Here is a 25,781-nt window from a genome sequence, read left to right as displayed (position 1 = left end):
ACAATTAAAATCTTATACTCACTATAGCACTGTCCAACAAGCATGGCGGACGGAGTGGCCCTCTCAGCAGGGGGCTCGAAGGCGGGTGGCGCTGGACTATTGTACCCACAGTAATACCCTGACTCCAGCTTAATGCCGCCTCCCGACCCACTCGGAGACTCCGACCCCGTCTCTTGGAGAATTGATGCTGGAAATAAAGCGTTACAAATTAATTTTGAACTCTTTGGCTTTGTAATTAGAGTTGTTTTCTCAATGTAAAGTGGTATTTCCAATAAATTATTCCAAGTCAAAGTCAAAGCATTTATTTCAATTAATCCTAAATTTGGCACTTTTGAAACGTCAAATTGAATAGTCCGTCAGTCTGTCTGTCAGTGAAACTAGGTGCTATTTATTATTGTAGCTAGGTCAGTGAAGCTATTGTTTCATATGTTATTTCTTATTGTATGTTCATTGACCTCTATAAACACATAAACTGTATGTGTGATGCGTCAAACTGTGACGAATATAATAATGCGTCATTAAATTACTTCGTATTCGAAATTATTCCAAGAATTTATTTGTCACCAATTTTTATATTAATTGCTGGTATAAGTCTGGTAAGGTGGTATAAGTCCCATGTAATAAGGGGTGAGCCTATACATATTCTGGGCACAATTTCAGACGCCGTGCTACTGAAATCTTTTTCTAAAAACCGAAAAAAGCCCAGCATTACTTTGCACGACCCGAAAATCGAACCTGAGACCCCTTGTCCGGTCCGAGACTTAGGTAACATTTAATAAATAACTCCATTCAGGAGAAATATCAATTCCGTATATACCTAACTTAATAGATTCTTCCAATAGGCTCACCACCTATTACATGGGACTTACAACATAAATTGTGAAATGTGGTTGTACATTGGCATTATGTGTCATAATGTGCACCTCTGCCTACACCTTCGGGAATTAAAGGCTTGGCGTTATATAATAATAATAAATAGATTCTTTGACTTTGACTTTCGGCGCATTCCAATAACCTACCTATCGGTAGATTTGCCTACCAGAGGTAGAATTTTGACACATTTTGTATGGAGCTTATGTCAAAATTCCACCTCTGGTAGGCAAATCTACCGATCGGTAGGTTATTGGAATGCGCCGTTAAAGACTATATTACAATGAACGTAAAGATCAAACTAGAATGAAATATGTACCTTTAGACAGCTTCCACAACTCCTTGGACGAGAAGACACCAGTCGCTAAAATAATATCGTTGCATATTACACCGTTGTATGGATTGTGACTATAGCCTGAAATCACCCATTTCAGACGTTACAATTTAATGACACTCTCAATTAAAATAGGACAGGCGCGTCAGTCGGATCTTTTAATGACGCGGATAGCCGTCATACGTGCTTCGGTCTGACAATTTTGGAACGCTATCTGATTTTATTTGAATTGAATGACGCATGGAATAGTGACGTTTGTTTTGTGACTAATTATAATATTTAACTGTTAATTTAAACTAAGGGCTTGTTTCATAATGTCTGAATAAGATGCTATAAACTGACACATTTCGTGTAAAAAATACGTCGAATTGTCCATTAAGTGGTGAATTAAAAAAAGAACTATCCAGTTAATAACAACATCAAGAATATTCTAATTTTTACTCCTTGTATGCAACGAATAACAGTACCCTTAGTACGAGTTTGCTTTACGTCTAAAGTAATCGAAATGAGAGCGTGTTCGACGCTCTGATTGGCCGGCTCGAATAAACCAACCAATCAGAGCCCCGAATGCGCTCTCAATTCGTTTTCATTCAACGTAAAGCAAACTTATAGTAAGGGAACGGGGACTTTGTAATAAAAGATTAGCATCAATCATTTATAATAATTAATGATAATACAAACTTTCCAAGTGCGATGCCTACCTATATCTTGAATGGAGTGAGTTCCTTTGAGAACCTCCTTTGCTATATTTTTACATACATATTTATGTAGCACGTATGACGATTATCCCTTCTTACTAGATATACTTTTACCGTATTTATTTAAATATGAACTTTATATCACCAGATATAAAGTGGAAAATCGTTCATGCACGGTATAATGACTTAATATTTTAATTTTTGCTATGGGGCCATCCACTATGCAAACGTTGGAGCATTTTGCAATGAATTGAGTTCATAATTTCCATTGTGTAAGTATTAGACCTTATTTGAAAAAAAGGATCTTTTTCCAGTGGTCAAATGACTATATTTTTTTGGGAAATTATTATTCCTTACTGCCGTATTCGGAGACATTTAATGATTACTTAAACTATTCCTTAATAACAATTTTGTTTCGAAAATCGAAAACAATTGCTAAGGACTGGGTTAAGTAACTATTGAATGACTCTGAGTACTAGCTTACCACCGTACTCAGATTCATTTAATGGCTACTTAACTCAGTCCTTAGCAATGGTTTTCAATACAAAATCGTTACTAAGGAATAGTTTAAGTAATCATTAAATGACTCCGAGTACTGGCTTAGACTGTAAAATTATATTAACTTAATCATAGCTGTGCCGTTACCTTTAATAGTAGGTACAAACTGCAGAGTTTTAAGGAAATATAAGCACTTTAACATATAAGAAAATGTATATTAACACTGCCTAATATACTTTATTTCACTATTAAAGGCAACGTCACATAAATATATTGCAAACCATCTCCTTTTCCTTAAAAGTCAAGTTCTAAGGAAATGAAGATAGCAGCAAATTAGACTTAAATACCTTAATCCTAAGCGCCTGTTTTGATCACAGGTTTCTCATCTTATTGTAAGTAAAGCCACGACACCAAACATGTATACGATATAGAAAACATTCAATGACATTGTAACTACCAATAAGTTGGTTTTCTTAAGTTATTTTTCATTAATTTCAGAGAGAAAAGAAAAATATTAACCGCCTTACTCAGAGTCATTTAATAAATCGTTAAATAAGTCCTTAGCAATAGTTTTCGGAACAAAACCGTTACCAAGACCGTTAGGTAACCATTAAATGTCTCTGAGTACGACTGAACAATGTTGATAGGCAATTAAATATAACTTAAGAAAACTAACTAATATGTTGCAGCAATACGAATGTACTAGCTCTTAAAATAATTATAAATGATAATCCAAATATAATCAATATTAAACTGTAAACCACGAAAGACAGAGCACATTTTCGTCTGTACAAATAAGTAGTTGATGCAACTTAGTTTATAGAAAACATCAAGTCGATATCTTTTACGAACGCTGAACTTGGTAAAGATAATCATTTTGACGATGATAATAAACGAATTGGAGATATTAATCAAAATGGTGATTCTAAAGTTAGAGATGATTTAAATAATACCAAGGTCAACGTTTAAAAAGACATCGATAATAACAAAGATAGAAATAGTGAAAGAGAAGGAACACCGACTACATACAAATAATTTTCAAAAAACAACAAAGGAGCAAACATTACTCTGGCAATCCCAAAATGTGATTTTTATCAAAAATTTTGATACCAATAAAAGCATGAGAAGTGTAAGTGCAAGCCAATTTGATGCAGGTATTAAAATTTCTCGTTTGTAAAATAATGCATAAAAAATATGTAAAAAAAAATTAAAAGAAAAAAAATTTGAAGGACAAATTACTTTTTGTGCAAACCAATCACATTTATGTTCCTTCGACAGTGTGGCAACCAATTGAGAATATTTTGTTCCCTAATCTAGTTCAATACAATTTTACCAAATTCATAATACCTATCTACACTTGTATTAGCATCAAACACTTTTGCGTTATCGACACCGTCCTATTTTCCATGTCTACTTTCACCAACATTAGATTTGATTTCCAAATCTTCTACATAGTTACCGACTGTTTTGTATTAACTATCCCGTATCTATTTATAATCCTCAAATAATGTATCAATGTTTTTAATATTTTACAAATGCCAAAAAATGAACTCTTCATTTTATAGATCACCTCCAGAAACATCCATATAATCCCAAAACTCTACAATTTCACCCTTAACGCCATCCCAAACACAATCCAATTTAAACTCTACTTCAATCACAATAGAATCCAAACCATATTGTTTGCCACAACCGCAGAAGGAACGCATAACAACACACGTGTCACAAGACGTAACATTACTCGTTCTCGAGTTACCTTTGCTCTTAGCCTCGTGTTCGTTCTCTTTATCCCTAGGAGTTTGAGGGGAGAGCGACCCGCTTAGAATATCTGAAATCACACCAACTTCATTGTACGATATGATTAGGAACCCTATCTTCTGGATTTTTACTAAAGATCCTGGGATCGGATTCCAAACTTTAGGTTTTGGGTGTTAGGTCACTATTTCCAGTGTGTCGTCAACAGTTGTATTTTCTTTTGTTAGTTTTCGAGACATATTCTTTTGTATTTTGAATACAAAAATTTGGAAACAAAGTTTTGCTGCTAGTCATACATCATCAACAGCGTCCAGATCGGATATATAAGGAAGATAACACTGATTTAGTCAACCATCTTCTACATTATATCTTTATAGAAAACAATTAAACAAGGGTAATGAAAAATATTTTACAATAATTAAAATCAATGACATATTTGCATGCCATTTTACGGCGGGAATACTGGAAAAAAATACTGTAGAACTTAATGTACAATATTCTTGCAAATAAAAATTTTAGATTTGATTTGATTTGAAAACTTAACAGTCAATAATGACGACACAGTGGTCATAGTTACCCATAAAACAAAAGACCGAATTCTTCTAATATAAAAGAATCACCCAAAGATTAAACAGTAGGTAGTATGAAGATGAAATATATAGCAAAGCAGATTCAGTTAAAAATTTGATTAATACAGAAGAGACAATAATAATGAAGGCAGATATTAAACAATAGGTACCAATACGCAAGGCAGATTTAGGTACTAAACAATATTTACTAAATGAACAACTAATTAATCTAATACTACCTTAAGAAGTAGAACATAAATAAAAAAAGCATGGAATTTAACTTCAGTTGATATGGTGCCTGATTTTTTTATACGTTTTGTTTTTTTTTAGATCATTTCATTCAGCCCAAATAATAAGGACGGAGATATAAAAAACATATATTGGATTCTAATGCTAATTTTAATGACACTAGACACTAGCTTACTCTTCAATAATGTTAATATGCAAATTAAATTCATAACACATGCATCTATTTCTAATTTTAGGCAACTGAAAGTAACAACGTGGGATGAGCTTTCATTACTATATCAGCTTTATTTGTGTAAGTAGAGCAATACACACAAATAGTTTGGTCAAAGTACCTTCCGCACCATAATCTTACACACGACCATTGAAAGTTGATTTTTTTCGATATGTTTTACTACCAAGACCACTGAGTTACTTAATTATTTACCTTAAAATAATTGGAAACCAAGTTTCATATTAATTACAATTATTTTATTATTATAGTATAGTAGTCATATTGATGACAATTTTTACCATCCACCAAGAATCAAAAACTTCCAATTAAAGCCATAGAGCCAATTAAAACTTTAATACCATTAACAGAGAATAAACTTTACAGCAGCAAGTCTTCTCCAAAAATAACGAGAACTCATCCCATCCACAAAACAAAAGAAGCGGTTCACATATAAAGTGAGCGAGAGACCTGGTAGACCGTCGCTCCCATTACCATAGCTGTTTATAAAGTTCGCCAGATACAGGTCCAGTTCCCTCACAGATACGTTGATGTGGTATGGATTCACGCAGAGCCCTGGCTGCGTGCATTCTGGGTGCTTTTCCAGGCGCTCACCGTCCGTGCTCTCCAGGGGAATAGCTTTGAATAGTATCACCATTACCAGGTCTAAGCGCCATACCTGGAAAAACATTTGTTAGAACTTTAATAAAACTGGTAAAACGAGTGTAGATGCTACATTAAATAAAAAAATAGGTAGCTAGAAAGGGTCCTTTAGAAAATAAAAGAACTTAATTAAAAAAAAAATCACAATAGCAAAGGGGGCGGACAAATAACAGTTACATTGTTTATTAATATTTAAAATTCTCCAGAAAAGTATGTAAGTATGCTGTTAAGTTCCTTGACTCAATAGGAACCAATAGACCTTGAAACAATAGGAATAGTATCCAAAGAACATAGTGCCAGTAGGGCTGATGCCCGACTCGGAATTGCCGACGACGGGTTACTGGGGCTCCAGCTTGAAGAAGAAGTGTACGGGGTGACTTTTAATCAGTAAGAATCTGACACTCTCTCCCACCACACCCAAGGTGGGAAAAACATTAGGGTTTTCCTCCCTCACAATAAAGGACAATATTTTTTTTTTCTTTTTTTTTTACATTTAATGTTGTAAGTTTAGACCTAATAAAAAACAGCACTATTAAAATAAAGGTTATAAACTTACTTTATCAGCCTGCCGCAAGCAGTCTATCCTCCTCATCTTCCCCTTCTGGTCGGGGTTGGAGAGCACGCAGACGGCGGGCCTCTTCCCCGTGATGCTGAGCACGAAGTCCTCGCGACAGTCCTGCGTGATGTCCTTGCGGAGTTTCCCCAGCAGCCGCGACGCCCATTTTTGTTTTACCTCTGCTTTTTCATTCTGTAATCATTTTTGGGTGGTGCTATTAGTGTTTTTGTAAGATTGAAGCTTTTTGGTATGGGTAAATCTTTTTCTTGAAGGTAAGAAAGGGTTTCTAAAAAAGTCCTCATTTGGTCCATGTACTGTCTAAAAATTCAAATCGCAATAATTCAAATTGCTTTATAAATCAATACAAAGGTTTTAAATTACCAAACTCTATTTACAAGAAATAATACAACATGAATCTACGGCTTTCTATATCATACCTACCCACCATTCCCATGTATAATTGTAGTAACAGATCTACAAATGTCACGTGTTCAATTACCGTACACGCTACAGCAATCAGGGAACTCAGTACTTTGTTGACTCTCAGTCTAGGAGTGAGGACATGAATTGAAATATGGATACGAACTTTTTATGCTTTTCTCTAGGCTGTGGTAACCACTTACTATTAGGCAGCAGTTCTTTGCTACTGACTAAATTAGTTTCTGCTATAGAAGAGCTAGAGCTGGTGTAAGCCTGATGATAAGCGGTCATCAAAACCCAAATATATTAGACATACATGAATACGTAGGCTATCGTGGAAACTGTTTAATGAACTAATGAAAACAACTCGCTCGCCAAGCGTGGAAGGTATAACAAACCCATCTTTTGTAGAAGAGGTTCATAATCCAGCATAGATATTGATATGGAAGTTAATAAAATATGAGAAAATATTAATCCTTAATACAAAAATTTACTAGGTTTTTTTTCGGTTTTTCGAAAATTTCTCAATGGTAGCACGGAGTCTGGAAATGTGCCCCGTATATGGCAATAGGCTCACCACCTATTACATGGAACTTACAACATAAATTGTGAAATGTGGGTGTGCATTGGCATTATGTGCCATAATGTGCACCTCTGCCTACCCCTTCGGGGATTAAAGGTGTGATGTTATAATAATAATACAATATTTACCTGGAGTTCATATTTAGTGTGGCGTTCCTCCTCGAGACTCATCCGTTTCTCGTGTTTCTTGTAATATTTCCGTTTGGCCGCTTGTAAATTGAACCAAGTATACGAAAAGGACTTTACAAATGGCATCAGGGCCTCTATGAACGGATGGAACTCGTCCTGTGAACAAGGAGAACATTCAAAACGGGTATTAACTTGGTAGATTCAGAATTGCCTGTTGGCGCCCAACGTGGGACCAAGTCGCCAAACCCCATATTAGAAAAATTCATTAGCCAATTAGATGAATTCAATTTTGATTGATATTCTGACTATATTCTTCAAAGATTTTCATCGTATATTGGTTTCAAGTAAAATTACGTTAGGTTAGTTTTCCCAGAATTTATTCTCTCCAAACTGATACTGAACTTTGATACCCATTTTAACATTTTAAATAAACAACGGCGTAGTGGCGTCTATAAATAAACTGATATGGTAGCCTTTATATCAATTAGTTAAGTTAAATACGATCTTTGAACTGAAAACAAACATATATCAGACACACCTAAAGAATAGAGAAATGAAAAAATAAATTCACGAAAATATAGACATTTAGACAAAAACTAGTAAATCTAGGCTAATTTATTAGGACTTCTGGAAATCCATTGATTCTTTACAGATGGTAACCGCTTTCCTAGAACCATTAATCGATTATTTTACAAAAATCGGTATTCGAAATCGATAATACCGATTCACATTTCTTTATCAATGTAAATATTTATTTTTGCTACGGTATTATTAGACTGTAAAGCTTATGTCCAAACAAATAGCGTTTAATTTCCTAGTAACTGCTTTTCTTTTTCCTCATTAAACATCTTAAACAACTCTTTGGTTGCGTGAGTGCATTTAATGTATTTTTCTCTTCATATTGTTTGAATGTTGTAAAGTTATCATCATCACAATATCGCATGTATATAAATATGAAAGTTTGTTTGTTTGGATGTTTGTCCGTCAATTACGGTGAAACTACTTAACGGAATTTAGTGAAATTTGGTATACAGACAGGGTATATGATGTCTATTCTATCCTTCTATAATAAAATTACTCGCTTCATCATATGATTTTCATCCCATACCACCCCTAAACAATCCCTTACTAAAATTTACTTAACATGACATATCATCAAAATTACTCTACCTATAACTTGTAAATGTACCAAAAAAGTGTTCCATAAACTTCAATCTTCCTATTTTAAATAAGGTTTAAGTGACAAAAACCCCAACCGAAACTCCATTGCCAAAAAACCTACATTTTAGATCAAAAACAATCGAAGCATTGTCATGTAAAACCCACTTGTAATGGCTTCCACGAAACAAGACGTTGTACTTAAATGCCAAACATGTTTTAAAACCTAAATCCCAATTTACACCTGTCATACTAACGTATCAAAAGGAGACTTGTTTATTCAATAGGGGTCCCCCTAATTGTGTCATGTTTGAACAAAAGAAAAATGTGTACGTGTGTAGGCAGGTCCTTATATCGTATGCATCGCGCATGCCCACGACAAATATTGTATTGTAATGCGTTGATTCATAGCTTAATGTATGCAAATATGTTGATTTACCGACTCTCCGATTCGGGTAGTCATATCTCTGTATGTTTTATCGATTTTTCCCCGATATCATTTGTAGTACATTGTACCTACTTATCATTGTTATATTTGCTGATTGGTTGATCTCTAATGGGGTGATCTCAAAGTAGATCATGTTTTCGGTCATTTTTTCTTTGACTATAAAGTTTCAAGAATTTTTCATTGGTCTTTAAAATTCAAAAGATTTTCATCAATATCTTAATCTGTAGCGTAGCTTAGGTCGATCTATTATTATTATTGATTAGCACATTAAAATATGCTATTTTTAAGGGGGGAAAATCACCAAATCACTTCACACTTTGGCTTTGGGCAAGGCCAGAGGGAGTGTCAGACTCTTACTGACTAAAAACCACCCCGTTCCTACTCCTGCTTTTCCAGTCGGAGCCCCGGTAAACTGGCTAGGTAGTCCGCAGCTCCGGATCAGGCATCAGCCCTACCGGGCCCTATCTGTGGTATTAAAATGGGCTTACCATCTTTAATACATAAGAATAAATAGAACCCCAATTAATATTACACCTATCTACACTTTCGAATCAAAAACTTTTTACTAAACTCTTTTGAAAACAACAATCAATATTTTTGGTGCATCGCAGTCGATTATTGATATATTCCTTTCCTGCACAATACTGACCACATTCTTTCACATCGCCACCAGAATTTAAAAATCTTCAAGTATTTATGACGTCGTCGAGATACGTTCTGGGTATAAAGATTACTTCTGTTTTGTACGTGTTTGTTTTCCTTAAGATTAACGCCTTTTTAATAAAATAAGCAATGTCGAATGTCTTGATAGCCCGGTGGTTTAAGACGCCTGCTTCTCATGCATGAAAGTGCCAGTTTGAAACCTACCAACGGCAAGTATCATTGTGACTATTTCCGAGTTATATGTAATGTCTAAGATTATTTAGACACCACTGAGAAACGATGAAGGAAAAAATCGTGAGGAAACCTGGGCTTATAATTTCAAATTATAAGTTTTAAATCACCAACCCGCATTGAGCAAGCGTGGTGATGTATGCTCAAACCTTATCCGTGTGAGAAGAGGCCTTTAGTCAGCAGTAGCCACTTAAAGACTGATAATGATGAAGATGAATAAAATAAGTAATCTTATATGTGATATTATTTGATTAGCATAATTGGTAATAATGGGTTATGTTTCTTTGTAGGCAGATGATGATCCATCTATTTACCCCTTACGATCACCAGATCCTCACTTATATAGATGATAGTTGGTTCATAGGAAACAACTGCAAAAACACTCCTAACTTGAATAATTGCACTAAAAGTCTCAAGATGAAAGCAAGGACTCTAAAAGTGGGTCAAAAAAGTAAAAGATCAGGGGTCCGAGCTACCGGAGTTCGTGACAAGAATATTGTTTGTAGTCAGCAACTTTACACATGTTATATGTTCTATAAGTTTACGTCGAAACGTGGAACGAATAACTAATGTTCCTGGTCAAATAGTACCTACCTTAAAAATCTTAATTTTCAGATTCGGAAGCAGTTTTTAGAAGATTTTATAAATATAAGTTTGAGTGGGATATATCCGGGTATATGTTACCTGGGTTAAGAGAACTAACTGTTTTTATTGACAGGGTAACTTTTAAAAGGCGCCTTGCTTTTTGAAGAAAAAGCCCAGCGAATACTTATGGGTTTTACCTTACTAAAACAAGAAGTTTTAGTGATGGGTGCAACAGTGATATATTATTGTATGTATTATACATATAAACCCTCCTTTTGAATCAGTCTATTTATTAAAAAAAACCGCACGTTACGTAGTTTTAAAGATTTAAGCGTACAAAGGGACATAGGGACAGAGAACGCGACTTTGTTTTATACTATGTAGTGATAACCAAAATATTACGTAAACAAAACATCTAGAAACTTCTTCATAACAATTTTAATTATAATACTAAAAATCATAAATCAAAGCACACTTCAGACATGTACCTACAATAATATTAACCTTCTCGCTAGCTATACATATATACATAGAAATACGTAGATAAAACTGTCTGTCTGTAAAATTAGAAGTGGAATTAGCAATGGTATATAAATAGCTGCAGGTAGCTAGCTCATTGCCTGTCGACAGCCAAAACGAGAACATTAAACAGCTTCTTGTGACAATTTTGTTACATATATTCGTTTGTGTGTAATGTTTTAACTGTAATTGGAATGATAAGTGGACGAAAGTAGATTTTTTTCGGGTTATGTATAAGTTAAATTGTGTGAAAAGTTATAATACGAGTCATTTTTGGGTTTTTTTCTAGAAAAAATTAAGCTGGCTATTGTAAAAATTGGATAACAAATGTTGCTGTGCCCTTACAGGGTCCATAAATGTATCTTAGCTTTAAGCCTACTTAAACACCTTTATTCATTTTATGGTTGCAAATAAATGAATTGAATTGATTTTAGGTATTGGTACCTTTTTCGAATGTAAATTGAATTTTACTGCTCATGTACTCGATAATATTATATAAACTTTGTAAAGGGATCTGTTACAGCTTTGTTACTCTTAAATTCACACAGGCGATCCAAACAACTAATTTTGAATTCTACCAAAACCCAAAATATGGTAAGTTAGTTAAGTAGACACTAAAACCTATCTAATAAAACGAAACTCAATTGTAAAAACATTTAAGTCCATTTTTGGGGCACGACCTAGCCAAACTCTCGCTAATGCGAAAAAAAACAACAAAACATAATAATATCGACTTGAGACATCAATATAAACATTGTTACAAGAATTCCTAACAACAATACTACGCGTCCCACTTAGGATGGACTTCAACAATACTTTATATGGGGACGTGGACAGAAACACTAAGTTTTATCAAATGCTCAGATACAATGCGATGAAGATTTCTTTTATATATGTATGAGAATTATTAGCTACGCGCTCCCAGATTGTAAATGTTTTAGAAAATTGTAGATTATTTTACCTCCTATTTAATGCCTACATTTATGGATAGTTGACACATCTGTTCTTGTCAAATTTTGAAAGCAAGTTTGACAAAATCAAGCCCAACTGTTGGTGTGATCTCGTCATCAAAATTTCATTTTGAAACATGTCTCCGTAAGTCAGGTTGCGTTTAAACCAGAATGAATGATCTTCTTAAGTTTGACGCAGGTGAGTTAACAAAATGTAGCTATAGCTACTCCTAAAAATGACGCAAGATAATAAATACGAACAGTAAGTAGAGACGTAGGTACACACGAACACTCCACAAACTCCATTCATACAAAGTTTACAACTCCATCAAATAACCCACACACCTTTACAAATCGACAACAATCTACACACGAAAACAGAGAAAAAATTCTAAACTCTGAATGATTGATTCGGCTAAACAAACTTCCGCGCTTATAAACAAAAAGATCTAGTCAAAACATTGAGTTGGCTGCCGCCGCAGACGAGGCGGTTGCCAGTTTGCCAGCGGCCTGGTGTGCCCCCTTGGCAGGATCCATGGTCACACGTGGCCGGAATCCCCTTGTTATAAAATTATCGGTTTTATCATGCCAAATGTGAGAGTCAATAGCCTCCGCGAAATTTTCGTCTTGGATTATTCTTTGATTGTGTTTTCAAGTGTAACGGCAGACTGATTATATCTCTGTACGTCCGCTTGTTGAAATATCTGTTCCTTAATGGTTATCTTTATTCAGCTTAGAAACACAAAGAAATACCATCAAACTTCACCCACATTTCATCACACCCATCCCACAATTAACTCTGTCAATCATCCAGCCAAATGGTTATCCAAATACACGAAATATTTTCAACTTTTGATCGCTAAATATACTCGACACAAATGAGCAAACATCCTCATAATAACATTAAAAAGCTCCACATTACCGCATTATCCAAAACAAACAACCACCATATTGGAAACACGGCCAAAATGCGCGCGAAATAAAAATATAAAAATGGCGCTCGTAAAACTATCACAATACGCCGGCGATAAGGTGCAAATATTTGGCAAATATAAGAACAACAAATGCTGAATAGTAAGATTGTTGGCAAAGGTTCGCTCATAGTGGATTCTCGGTACGAGCCGGCTCTGCTACTATGATGATATCATACACGGGAATCGCGATATTCATGTTATTATACTTTTAGACGAGGCGCACATTGATGATAAAATCGACCGCTTAAGATAGCTGACGGCTAACGTACAGCAATCTGGAACACGAATACTAAGTCAAACCGCAGCAGAATCGTTCGATGCTGCGATTATTTTGTCGTGACCAGATTAACTGCAGACACATCGACGTGTTCACTGTCAATGTGACCAGAACTGCAAACATTTCGCTTTTCAACATTGGCAATGCAAGTGTCCTAAAATAATTTTCAGTAACGACAGCATTAATGTCAAACCATTGCGGACTGATTAAAAGGCCATGCAGTAATAATAAAACGCCTTATCAAATAAACGAACTATTAGGACAACATCCAACTAGCCATGCCAAAACACTGGAGTGCGTTCACCCAGGTTTTGGCGGCAAATCAGGAGCTGACGTTTACTTCATTATAATTTTTTTTTTCACTTTATTTCGTGCGTACAATTTATTTTATAGACATTGGCGCTGGTTCATTGGGGATGCCCGGATGGACTTGGCCGTGGCACCGGTTGGCGTACCTAACTGGGTCGTCGACGTCACACAGGAGAACTGGCCAAAATCACGGCACACGCGGAAAGACGCCGTGAAAAAAAGCACGCGCCCGCCATCTTGCCACGCGCGGTTTTGGCGCGCAACAAGTGATGCGTACCAACGCGCTTATCGCACGCAGCACGTAAATTTACAATAAATCCTATTGTTAGTGGAATGCAAAATGTTCGTACGATTATATGTATTTAGGTACTTAAACGGTATGCATTCGAAATATGTTGAAAAGCTTCTAAGAAACATGTGTGCATGTGCACCTGGCTCGCTGCATATATTTGTATGTAAAACCTGGCTGCGGCGGATTAGAGACCCGGTAATGAGCAATCAAAGACATCGTCATGCACATGTCGACTGGGTTAATCTGCTTTACTCATGGGAATTGATATGCAACACTTCAATCAGCTGACACATAGAGAAAGAGCACGAAAATTTGCATTTTAGCTTCTTATTTAGACATATTTCACCGACAAAAAGAAAATCAGAGTTCCAAACTTGATAAAGTTCCAAAAGTACAAAGTTCAGTATACGTAAAAACAATGCTCTTACAAGTTGCAATAATAACGCCTTTGACAAGAACCTAAATCACAGCAATGTACGTATGAATTATTATGGCTTTTTCCTTGAAGGTTTTTACCATTTGCCTAATAGAAGAAGTTATTTTCCTTTTATAATAATAATATGACTGACTACGCCTTTCGAGTCTTTTCTTGGATTTTTCTTGGATCCAAGGTTATAAAAACTAGTCCAATTACTATTTATAATAATAATGGAGGAAAATTTTCTCGTGTGACCTTGAGAAGGTCATATTGATAATGCCATTTTTAGAAAATGGCAGTCTATTGTAATTCAAAGGAAAAGATTTGAACAGAGTTACAGCCTTTTGTCTCCTAAGAATGATGTTGAACCAAAGAAATTTCCAGATATCAAACCGCAATAAATGAAAAAACACTTTAAAGAGACAAAATCAGTACGTAACAACCAAAATATGACAATTATTCTTCTCAAAAAGCTCTCAAATCTAAGTCTCAAATCAAAATTCTTGCCCAATCAGAACTGTCTAATCAAAAATAGAGTAGATATCATGCATTAAAGCATAAGGAACGCCTTTTTCATGGCACACGTGGCCGGATTTACGAGCGGTTGGTCGTAAACTGGTTATGGTGTCAAGAAAACACAATAATTTCGTAACGAGATAGTTAAAGCTTAAAAAAAGCACGTAGGTTTCTTTTCTTTCGAGTTAAAATAGGAGATTCTGCTGATTTTGAAAATAATGACGATGATTTTTCTAGATTTGGACCTATTATATTGATAGAGCTGTTGCCATGGTGATATAGTAGCAGAATAACAAAGTATTAAAACGTATTACAAGTTACTTCACTTCAATAAAAGATAATGCTCAAACCTTCTCCGTCTGAGTAGAGTTTGGTCAGCGGTAGGCTGTTAGTTGGAAAAGAAGTTTTTTTTGTGTAACTAACATTTTCTATCTTATAGCACAACACAATACAACAATACACACGATACAATAATAAATCAAGAACTAGCAAACGACTTCAAAACCCTAATCCCTTCGAGAAACGTCCACACCTTTGGCAAGAAACAGCGCAATAACATCAAATTCAAAATATTAATCCCATTACTGACAAGACTATATAAATAGCTGCATAACTACAGATAAATAGATTCGTTACCAACATAGGTGCAGACGCGGTACGTATTTATATGAACAACTTGAAGAATAGTAACAGCTGAACGGGGCACAAATAGAAAATAGTTTCAAGAACTAAAGTTGGGGTGTGAGTAACAGCGGGTATTAAAACCGCTGCCGCTTAAGCTTGTGATGAAAACGCGGGGAGGTGAGTCATGTCGAGTAATTAGTAGTCAATGCAGTTGCTTGACGTATCTAGCGTGATATATCGCTTGACTTGTTCACACGTGTGTGAAAGTAATCTAGGTATTGTTTTAACGTCTAATTCTGAGTCTTTGTATTCTTTTTGATTTTTTCTACAAATTAATTTCTAGAAGATTGTAAAAACAAATTTTGTATGATGGATTTCTTCAATAACCCAAAAAAAAGATTCAACATGTTGATCTAAAGTTATGAAAATGTTTCTACATTTCAACCCAAAACTTTCTCCTATTTCATTTAAAAATATTTAGCACTGATTGTTCTAATTCTAAAGCCTATGTATATATCAAGGATCCTATTGCTTCTTTCTTCAACATCCCCGCTATTACTGCAACCCCACCTCATGTGCAATCCAGCGACCTTCTCCAGTAGAACTTACATCAAGTTGTTACGTTCAAAGTTCCTACGACACAAAACGTTCACGTTTTTTGCACCAAAGCTGCGGTATGTTGGGCTTTAAGGGGGATGGGTAGATTTGTAGGCACAAGTTAAGGAAGTCAAAGTCAAAGCATTTATTTCAATTAATCCTAAATTAGGCACTTTTGAAACGTCAAATTTCTAAATGTAGTTTGTCTAAATCTACTAAGCTTTGTCATCCCAAAGTTCAAACTCTTGTCAAATAGATGACATGAATCTCTCGATTTTCATCGTCTTACTAAGTTTTAGCATTAAATTCTAGTTGTCTGAATTAAAAAGACCTTCAAACCTTCAAGAAAAGAGCATGCTCCTTTTTAAAAGACCGACAACGCACCTGTCTCTACTGGTATTGCGGATGTCTATGGACGGCGCTGATACCTTACCATCAGGTGACCTGTCAGCTCGTTTGTCACCAATTCCATTAAAAAAAAAGTCTAGCATCCAAGCCTTGATGTAATCAGACATTAGATAGAAAAAAAATCCTTAAAGACCTAACTCCTTCCTCTACCAAACCCTAGGTTAAAACAGGCATAAACATCAAAGCTCACCGACAACAGAATACAAAACTAACCAGCCAACCAGGTGTCAACTCTCACATCACAAACAAACATAATAGACAAACAAAATCTATTGGCAGATTGGCATATCGATTTCACCAGTGACAAAGACTTGAATCGCATACTCAAGATAAACTACAAGTAATTGTGGATAATCGTGCATGCTCCCGGATGCATTGCAAAATGCAGGCTGTGTCACTCATGTACTAATAAATACACTTACTTGCAGGAATTCTAATAAAGCCATGTGTTTTAATGTACTGGGTTTCCCTGAGTTGGTTTATGTAACTATGTGACGTATTTTGTTATGGTGTAATGTGTTTGTTGATGGGTTAGGTTGGGTTTGAGTGTGGCTGAAAATTTGTGGTTGATTTTAATTGTGGTAGAAGTTCCGATGGCTTAGTCAAGGGTATTTTTTTTTAGTGTGTAAAGGTAGTTTCAGTTAGGGTAGTTCTTCGAAAATTGATTCTTCGACTGATTCATATGGTCAAAATTTAATAAAAAAAAATGTAGAAAAAGTTTTTAGTAAATATACTTTATTTGGTATATCTATTTTCATATGAACACGTGTTACAGATCTTAAAGTGAAATTAAATTTTGGCCATATGAATCAATCGAAGAATCAAATTTCGAAGAAATACCCTTAGCCATTCAATACGTGAAACATTTTATATTTATTTGTGTTAGAAAAAGGTTTTTATACCCTATCCTAAAATAGGTTTTTATTCTACTACTGACAAATTTTTAAAAAACCGAAAAATCTCCAGCAGTACTTCTCCTGACGTGAGAATGAAACCCGAGACTCCTTGCACGGCAGTCGCACTTGCGATCACTCGATTACTCGAAGGCCATAGTCTTCACTAATAATGACATATTAAACTTAATGAAGACACAAAAATTCAACATCATAGCGTAAATACGAGTAACTGAGGAAACAATATTATGATTACCCTACCATTAACTCACCACAGTCCCACTGCACCAAACACGAAACAAAAACTTAGAAATTAAAAACAAAACCTACCAAGTACTTAATACTAAAGAAACGTTTAAAAACTTCAATGTTACTTGCACTGCAGTGATACGGAAAATTGCATGGGACTCCACAATCAATGCGACTTCAAAACTTTTTGATTTATCCCCTGAACCAATTGTGTAACCCAACCACTTTGAGAAGCTAATATTTTCCTTGGCATCCTCTCAAACGGGTACCTCCTCAAATTGTCAAGGTTATGCTAATAGTTTTAAAGTATCGAGAATTGGTTTTATGGCTGTGTTAATAGACGATATATTTTATATATTTTGCGTGGAAATGGAACACTTTTGGTGAATCCTGTCTGCCATTGTGTCTGTCTATCCATTATTGAGGTATGAACCAAATCCATACTAGTTGACTTATAATCATTAATCAATTATGATCCCTAAGACAATGCACATGGGGTACAGAATAAGGGTGCGTTCTTAAAAGAAATTAGATTTGAAATCATCATCATCATCAACAGCCTAACTGCCCACAGCTGACGAAATGCCTTTTCTTACACGGAGTAGGTTGAGCGTTAATTACCACGATCAAAACGGATCGGCGATTTGAAACTTATTTTTCGGGCTTAAGCCCAAGTTTCCACACGATGTTTTCCTTCGTCGTTTGTCAGTTAAAATCAAGTCTTGTAAAATGAGTTTACAATACAACATCTTTTTTGTTTTAAAACTCAAAATTCCGACTTGTTTCCTTAAGTTTCAGTCATAAGTTTTAGGTCACTTTTCACCAAATATTTTACTATTAAAACCTATTCTCTACTCTTCATACTATCACCAAGAATGTCGAATACACATACAATAAAAACCCAATAATACTTAACCCGAACCGAGAATAGAACTTTATGCCCGACAGTTAAGCTTTTGCGACCAGTAAAACCAATCACCAATCAAAACGATAGAATAAATAAATACAAACAAAAAAAAACTACCAAACAGTTTGTCTATTCATCCAAAAGTCTACTAAAAATATCGATCTGTCTGATAGACTAATTGCAATTTTGTCTAGAATGTCATTCAATTGAACTATCTCGACACAGGTCACCTTTAGGATGTCTATTTCTGCAATTATCACGTATTTAGTTTCGTCTATTATACTAAACTAGCGACCCGCCCCAGTTTCGCATGGGTGCAATGGTGATGAAGTATGCAAGTATTATACATAAAAACCTTCCTCGTGAATCACTATCTATAATATTTAAAAAAACGCAACAAAATCCGTAGCGCACTTTTAAAGATTTAAGCATACAAAGGAACTTAGAGACAGAGAAAGCGACTTTATTTAACGACGACGATATACTATGTAGTGATAGCCATTCCAAAAAGTTTGACTATTCCTGAGGTAATGAATTTTCGAATAATTGCAATGTGTGAAAAAGACATCATTGTCTTATTAAAAAAAACATAACCCAAGATTTGATGCTTACAACCGGACTAGTGAAATGTCAACCAATAAAACGAGAAAGGAAAAAAATTACAATAATTCCCAATAACAGATATATTAAAGTAGGGCCAAATTAAAAGTACCCTTAACCGAGCATGCATGAAAAGAATGATGACTGTTGATGAAGCGAAAGAGGTGTATAAGATTTATAGCAATTGGCATTTCATTGTCTCTGCCTAACCCCATGGGAGACAGGTTTTGTATGTAGGTGATTACCAACACATCATTATCAAGTCAACTTCATGTAAACTGTCTCACTTCATTACTCTTACAATTAGAAGATAAAAGAGCTTTATTGATCACCAACATAATTTTCTTTTTAAATAATTCATTCATCCACCATGTATCAGATGTGAGAATTAAAAAATAAACATTATGACTAACGAGGACATGCCCACTAAACAATCTTCAACACAATAACGACTGCTAATCCCAACACAAATGCACTAAACATCGATTTTAGCTCCACAGATCTTGTTCGAACAATGTGTACACAATGTTGGCTAAACACAAATACTTCAAGGTTTCTATACCGGCCTAAATTAAACGACACGTGAGCTAGGAACCCTATTTTATGACCTAGAAATGTGTTGCGGCCGTCCACCGGGATATTGATGGTAGCGACATCTATACAAAAGGATGGCTTGGGAAAAAATTCGGAGTAGTGGTGTGGGAATGTCTTTTTATTTCTTTCGTGAGTTGTTGTGGCGGAAAAGTCGAAGAAGTTTTTGTATTGTTTCTTTTTTTTTTGTTAATTTCTATTTAAATGTTTTTATTGTAGCTTCGTATAATGAAATTAAATAGAGTAATATTTGTGGTTCGTGTATAAAGTTTAACATCGTGCCTGTTATTTTTCGAAGAACAGTTATCAAATTATTAGTCTAATTTTCTACTAATTGTTTTAGGTCAAAGTCAATGTATGTATTTATTTCAACTAAACTTGTACCAAAACTAAATCAGTTAACAAAATGGAAAATACCAACAGATCCAACCACACATAATCACATCATCATCAACGTCACGCCTTTTATCCTCGAAGGGGTAGGCAGAGGTACATCTGCACATTACGGCACGTAATGCCACTCTTCACCATTTGTGTTATAAGTCCCATGTAATACGGGGTGAGCCTATTGCCATATACCGGGCACAATTCCAGACTCCGTGCTACTACTGAAAAATTTTCGAAAAACCGTAAAAAGCCCAGCAATACTTATGCCCGACCCGGAAAACGACCACGAGATCCCTTGTCCGGCAGTCGCACTTACAACCACTGGATTAACGAGACATATATAATCACATCAGACACAATATAAGCAAAAATCCATTTACATCATACCAAACCCATAACAATAACTACGACGGTAATTCCAAAAGCACCGTTATGACTAAAAAACCCAAGAAACATGATCCTTTGCACCTTAATTCACTTCACGTAGTACAAGGTAAGCGCAGGCCAATGCACTTAGTCCACAATTATTTGCAAATATGTCACTTGGATTCAAATCACGTTGCGATGGATTTTTTTTACAATGGCGGACTTGACGTGGCGTATAATAAATATGTTATGCTAATTGTATTGTCATTTGTCATTGTTGCATAAGGCTGACGATCGTTCACCCTGGTTTTGTATGATTTGGGTCAATTTTTTTTTAATGTAATGTGGTGTTGTATGGTAGTGGTTTGATTGTAGTGTGTAGATGGATGTTTAGGTTGTAGTGTAACTATCTTTGTTTGGTTGTGATTTTTTTAAGTTTCTATTGGATCATTTGGTAATTAAAAGTCTTTAAGTCAAGATATTGATGAAGATGACATGTTAGTTGTGACTGATGGTTGTCCAAAGTGAAATTTACAAATAATACCCAAATCTTTTCGGAATTTTTGTAGAACAAAGCTAGAAAGTCAAAGCATTTACTCCGATTAAACCAGATACGTAAAAAATTGTTATTTATATGTTTTTTTAATAAAATAGAAATATAAATTCTTTTCTTGAAATTAAACCATAAATAACCACTTTTAAAATGTCAATGTTAATTTAATGCAGCACTGAAATTAATTTAACTACGATTGTTGCATGTATAACCTTTATTAAGTTGCGGAAAGCTCAAGGTAGTCGGTCCACGTAAAATGCTGACTGATTCCAACCTTATTTAGAATAATTGGGAAAAGGCCAAGAGAAAGTAATGCACTTGTTGTAGTAGTAAATGATTACATGATGATAATGAGATTAGAATTCACATAATTGTAATATCTATATAATATAAGAATCAATTGCTGTTCGTTAGTCTCGCTAAAACTCGAGAACGGTTAGACCGATTTGGCTAATTTTGGTCTTGAATTATTTGTGGAAGTCCAGGAAAAGTTAAAAGGGTCAGAAAAAATATATCACTGAGGCGGTACGAAGTTTGCCGGGTAAGCTAGTTATTAGTTAATATATATTAATTTTATATCCAGGTTCTAGCATCGGCTTTAATACATATCTACCCTTTTCTTGAAACATTGATACATAAACTACCCCCCGACTACACAATATTCCAAACAAAAAACAATAAAACCTAAACATTTAACAAGATCACATATGAGACTATACTCCATTTAAGATAAAACAGAAGTAGTCTGCACACTACCCCGTAAATCACCCCCACCCTATAATATCCCACCAGTCGAAGCATAGACCATAACGACACTACACGCCCCTCCCAAACCAGCTGTAAGCTGCAACCCCCAGTAATCCCGGGACGAAATTACACAAAATTACTACCGACTTGCAACAATCCTGCTAAGACGCACCACTGTCTCAAATCCCACAGATGACGTTTAACTGCAATCGTATGCAAATAGTCCCGGTGTTGTCCCGGGATACGCCGGGATTACAGGCTACCCACGTCACTAATCCTCCACTGGTAGGGTTGTCACCGGCTTATCGTAAGATATGGAGTTGTGTTTGTGTGTGAAGTTATGATTACTGCCACCCTATTTGTGGTCTGTGGCCCGTGATTTGCAATGGTCGCCGTTGGCTGCTCGCCCGCGCTTCCATCACGACCTTATGTTGGAAAAATTGATGGTTCTGGATTGTTTGTGTTAACAATTAAGTATCGTGTTTGTTTCTTTTGTGTTTAAGTTAGTTTGTAGCATTCAAAGCTAAGTTTTTGTAACCAAAGTCTTTGAAATACAAAGATTTCATTAGGAATTGACCTGGCTCAATATGGTTACTTTAAAGAACAAACATTAAAATTCTGGAGAAAAAATACTGACTCATCCATTACAAAACAAAACATCGAATCTATTCCACGAAACAATAAAAACAAGAGCTGTCAAAACGAGTTCACTATCACTACTTATTTAAAGTAAATAACCTACAAGTGGTCACTGGGCATACTAAGCAGGGCATGGCATGCCTGACACACGGACGGGCATGCCTCTAGAACGGGCACATTACGATTCTATACCATGTGCTGACGACACGAGAATATAAAGGACTCCATGACATGTTCATAGGCTTGTCTATATAGTTAGGTTAGGTTATGGTTGATAGAACAACCTAATGTGTGGTTTTACTTTCTATTTTTTTTTTTATATAGAATAAGTTATGCGAATGGTTGAAGAAATGTCGGCCCAAATCGGCGAAGAATGGGGGAATTCTCAATAAATAAGACTATCAAAATAATGGACACCAAAATACGGAAATCTAAGCAATTTAGCTGAATTCTCGTCCATAAATAAAAGTAATATCTACAAATACTATTAAAGCATACAGATTTAGATGCCAACGATGTATCTGTGACTATAAAGCCCACTTTATTGGGACATACAATGTTGCAAACGTCTTTATATTTTACGAAATGTCATGTGACATTAGTCGGTATTGCCAGAGCCAAAAACATTCAAATCCCGAACTGCACTCCAACAATGCATGCAAAGTAAAGTTTAAGCATCTCGAACAACCAGTGGGTGAGCACTACCCAGCGCCACTACTGGAAAATCATTAGGGAACCACCTACAGACGGTAAAAATAAAAAGTCATTTCTACACTTAAGTTTAAGTGGTCCAGCGTTTCAATAGGCGCCGCCGTCATTAGGAGAAAGGAGTAATTAAAAGTTCTATAAAAAATAGAGCGAGAGAACAAAAGTCCGTCCGCTCACAATGAAACAAGGAAACTGGAAGGTGTAAACATTCCATAATCAAAAATCTTGTGCAACTGTTGAACTATAAACAAGATAGTGTTTGGCAAAGCTGCAAGGCGGGCCCGATTACACTGCGCCATCATTCCGTTGCTTCATTCAATATTTTTTTTACCGAACGCTGTAATTTCTTGGCTCGAACGCATCCGTTTACATGCCAAACAATAAATTTATTAGTCGAACGGAGGAGTGGCAACACTAAACTTACGTCACACATCGACACGTCACCGATTGCGTCACGTTTTTGACATTTTCGAATTTCGATTTTGGAGCGCGTCGCGTTCGATTCGCGTGGCGCGTGTTACATAAGACACGCGCCGTCAAGGTGACTCGCTCCAAGCTACTACTGAATCTATTTTAGTTCCAATTTCATAAATATCCCGTGACAGCTCATCTCTCCTCTCCCGCGTCTTTTGCCGCGGCGGCCGGCGGCCATGTTCGATGTTCCGAAGCTTGCGTAATTATCAGGAGCGCTGGTGTCGCCGTACAGAAATACCCAGCTTACCCGCTTGCGGCTGTCTGTACGTTTGAACCCGCGTCCTTGCTAATTTTAAAGTCCTTTCTCAAAGTTTGGCGTTTATGAGGTAATAGAGGTGTGACGTCGAGCTGGCAGCATGCCGGGAGTACGGCGGACCGAGGAAAAATGGTGGAGACGACGGGCCGCGTGTGCGGTTATATTTAGCTGTCCCCGCGACGCACCTTGAGGGACAAGCGGCCGCTCGGAACCGAGCCGGCACGGCCCGTCGACGGGCCAACGGGCGATAATGGACTATCGACCGGATAAACCTGGTGAAAACGGTTCGAAAACTAATCGTATATCAAACGTTACGCGTATAGGAGCAGCAGATGCGCTAACCAAAATTGCCGGGCGGCCGGCTCTGCCATCAATATCGGCCGACCTAATTGAATATTATACAGCAATTTGTGATCGCGAAAATCTGGCTGGGAATATGCGGTGTCCATATATCGTGCGGTGTATCGCTGTTAATGTTTTCTATGGGCATGACACGGTGCAGTGTTGCAGAACTAAATTTAGTATGGCTGAGCCCCTGTTTTAGCTCGGCTTGGTGCCGTTTGCGCAACGTTGTGCGAGAGGGACGGCGTGCTCTATTATCGGAAAAATGAACGCGGCGGACGTCGGCTCGAGTCTCGGCTCTTTGATTCCGAGATCGGGATACAGATTCGGAGTCTGATTGATACGTGGACGGGAATGTGCTGCTCATTAGATCCACGGTGTAAGTAGGATGGAGTACACTTGTCACGGTGGCATTTATTTCTGTCCGCTATTTCGGATGGTAAATGTTTGTAGGTGTAGATAGGTGCGATTTGACGCACTGGGTAGGTGTGGAGCTAATATCAATAAGTACTGAAGTCTAAAATTGCTATGGTCTAGGGACAGCGTCCAATGTCTCGAACGTCCACTGTGACTAAAGAATGCGTGAAGTTTGTAAAGCTTTGCGTAAAGCTTCCATTCTGATAGCGATGTGTTTAAAGTACAATTTCTCACGTCTTTAATCTATTATAATTGTATATAACGAAGAAAGGAGGGAAAAAAAGTTTAAGCATTTAGCATCAGACACGATGCACTGAGTATGTGTAGGTATAAAAAAATGTTGCATACGATTGCACCATATTTTCTTCCAAAAACTGCAGCACGTCATGCGCATAATATTCAAGAGACAAAGTAAATAGTAGGTTCAATAAAATATACCGAGGGATATAAAGGGTGAAGGACTATAGGTAGATCCAGTCTTTCACTTTTTATACTCGTATCATAGAAGTATTCAGTGGTATGAACAACAAACATTCTTCAAACTAAACGCAGTATGTAAATAAAACCAATGATAGAGAAATGAGAGAAAGAGATTTTCAATATGAATATGATATCAGGATCGATCCCTTAGTCAATACTGAATAGTAAGTCTTTACTTACTTACCTACACAAAGCTAGCTTAGCTTAGGACTAATTCACAATCTAGTAAAGAAAAAACTAACAAACATTTTCTGTCCACTTTTTTCAGTTGTGGCAATTGCGACCAATTGCCCAATACATACATATATAATCGCACGCCAGTCTCCCATAGGGGTAGACAGACACTATGGAACGACAATTGCTACGAATCTTACAGTCATCAGTCTTTTCATGCATGCTCGTCTTTTAAGGGTACTTTTAATTTGGCCCTTCTATATTATATCGCTAATCTGGTCGATATATATCCGTAGGGCGCCGTCTACCGAGAATCACCATATTAATTTATAACTATATTAAGTACACCATGTTATTTTAGATACATTAATGAAAAGAATGATAATCTTAGCATATATGATTACTATATTATGAACATACAACATAGCAGCAACACGTTCTGACCACGGTTGCCAAGCGTGATCGTATTTCTATAATGCATATGTGTGTGTGCAATGA

The 25,781-nt window shown here is 36.1% G+C and overlaps 1 protein-coding gene across 9 annotated transcripts in view; it reads right to left on the bottom strand.

Moving 5' to 3' along the window:
* The window catches only part of LOC118280590 (nuclear factor 1 X-type), a 47,473-nt gene that overhangs the window by 10,366 nt on the left and 11,326 nt on the right, over positions 1-25,781 (bottom strand). For 3 of the 9 annotated variants that reach the window (XM_050699473.1, XM_050699475.1, XM_050699480.1), the window contains exons 2-7: positions 7,532-7,687; positions 6,401-6,592; positions 5,653-5,860; positions 4,157-4,228; positions 1,190-1,285; positions 23-187 (exon numbers count right to left, since the gene is read on the bottom strand). In XM_050699473.1, the coding sequence (XP_050555430.1) occupies positions 23-187; positions 1,190-1,285; positions 4,157-4,228; positions 5,653-5,860; positions 6,401-6,592; positions 7,532-7,687 (889 nt within the window). Of the gene's footprint in view, positions 1-22; positions 188-1,189; positions 1,286-4,156; positions 4,229-5,652; positions 5,861-6,400; positions 6,593-7,531; positions 7,688-23,564; positions 23,693-25,781 lie in introns of those variants that run through there. The other 6 variants (XM_050699474.1, XM_050699477.1, XM_035600732.2 and 3 more) reach the window with 5 other exon arrangements.

This window comes from Spodoptera frugiperda, chromosome 16 (genome assembly GCF_023101765.2).
Source record: "Spodoptera frugiperda isolate SF20-4 chromosome 16, AGI-APGP_CSIRO_Sfru_2.0, whole genome shotgun sequence".
Classification (NCBI taxonomy): domain Eukaryota; kingdom Metazoa; phylum Arthropoda; class Insecta; order Lepidoptera; family Noctuidae; genus Spodoptera; species Spodoptera frugiperda.
The sequence above is the reverse complement of the archived record's forward strand: the minus strand, read 5'-3'. Positions and strand labels throughout refer to the sequence as shown.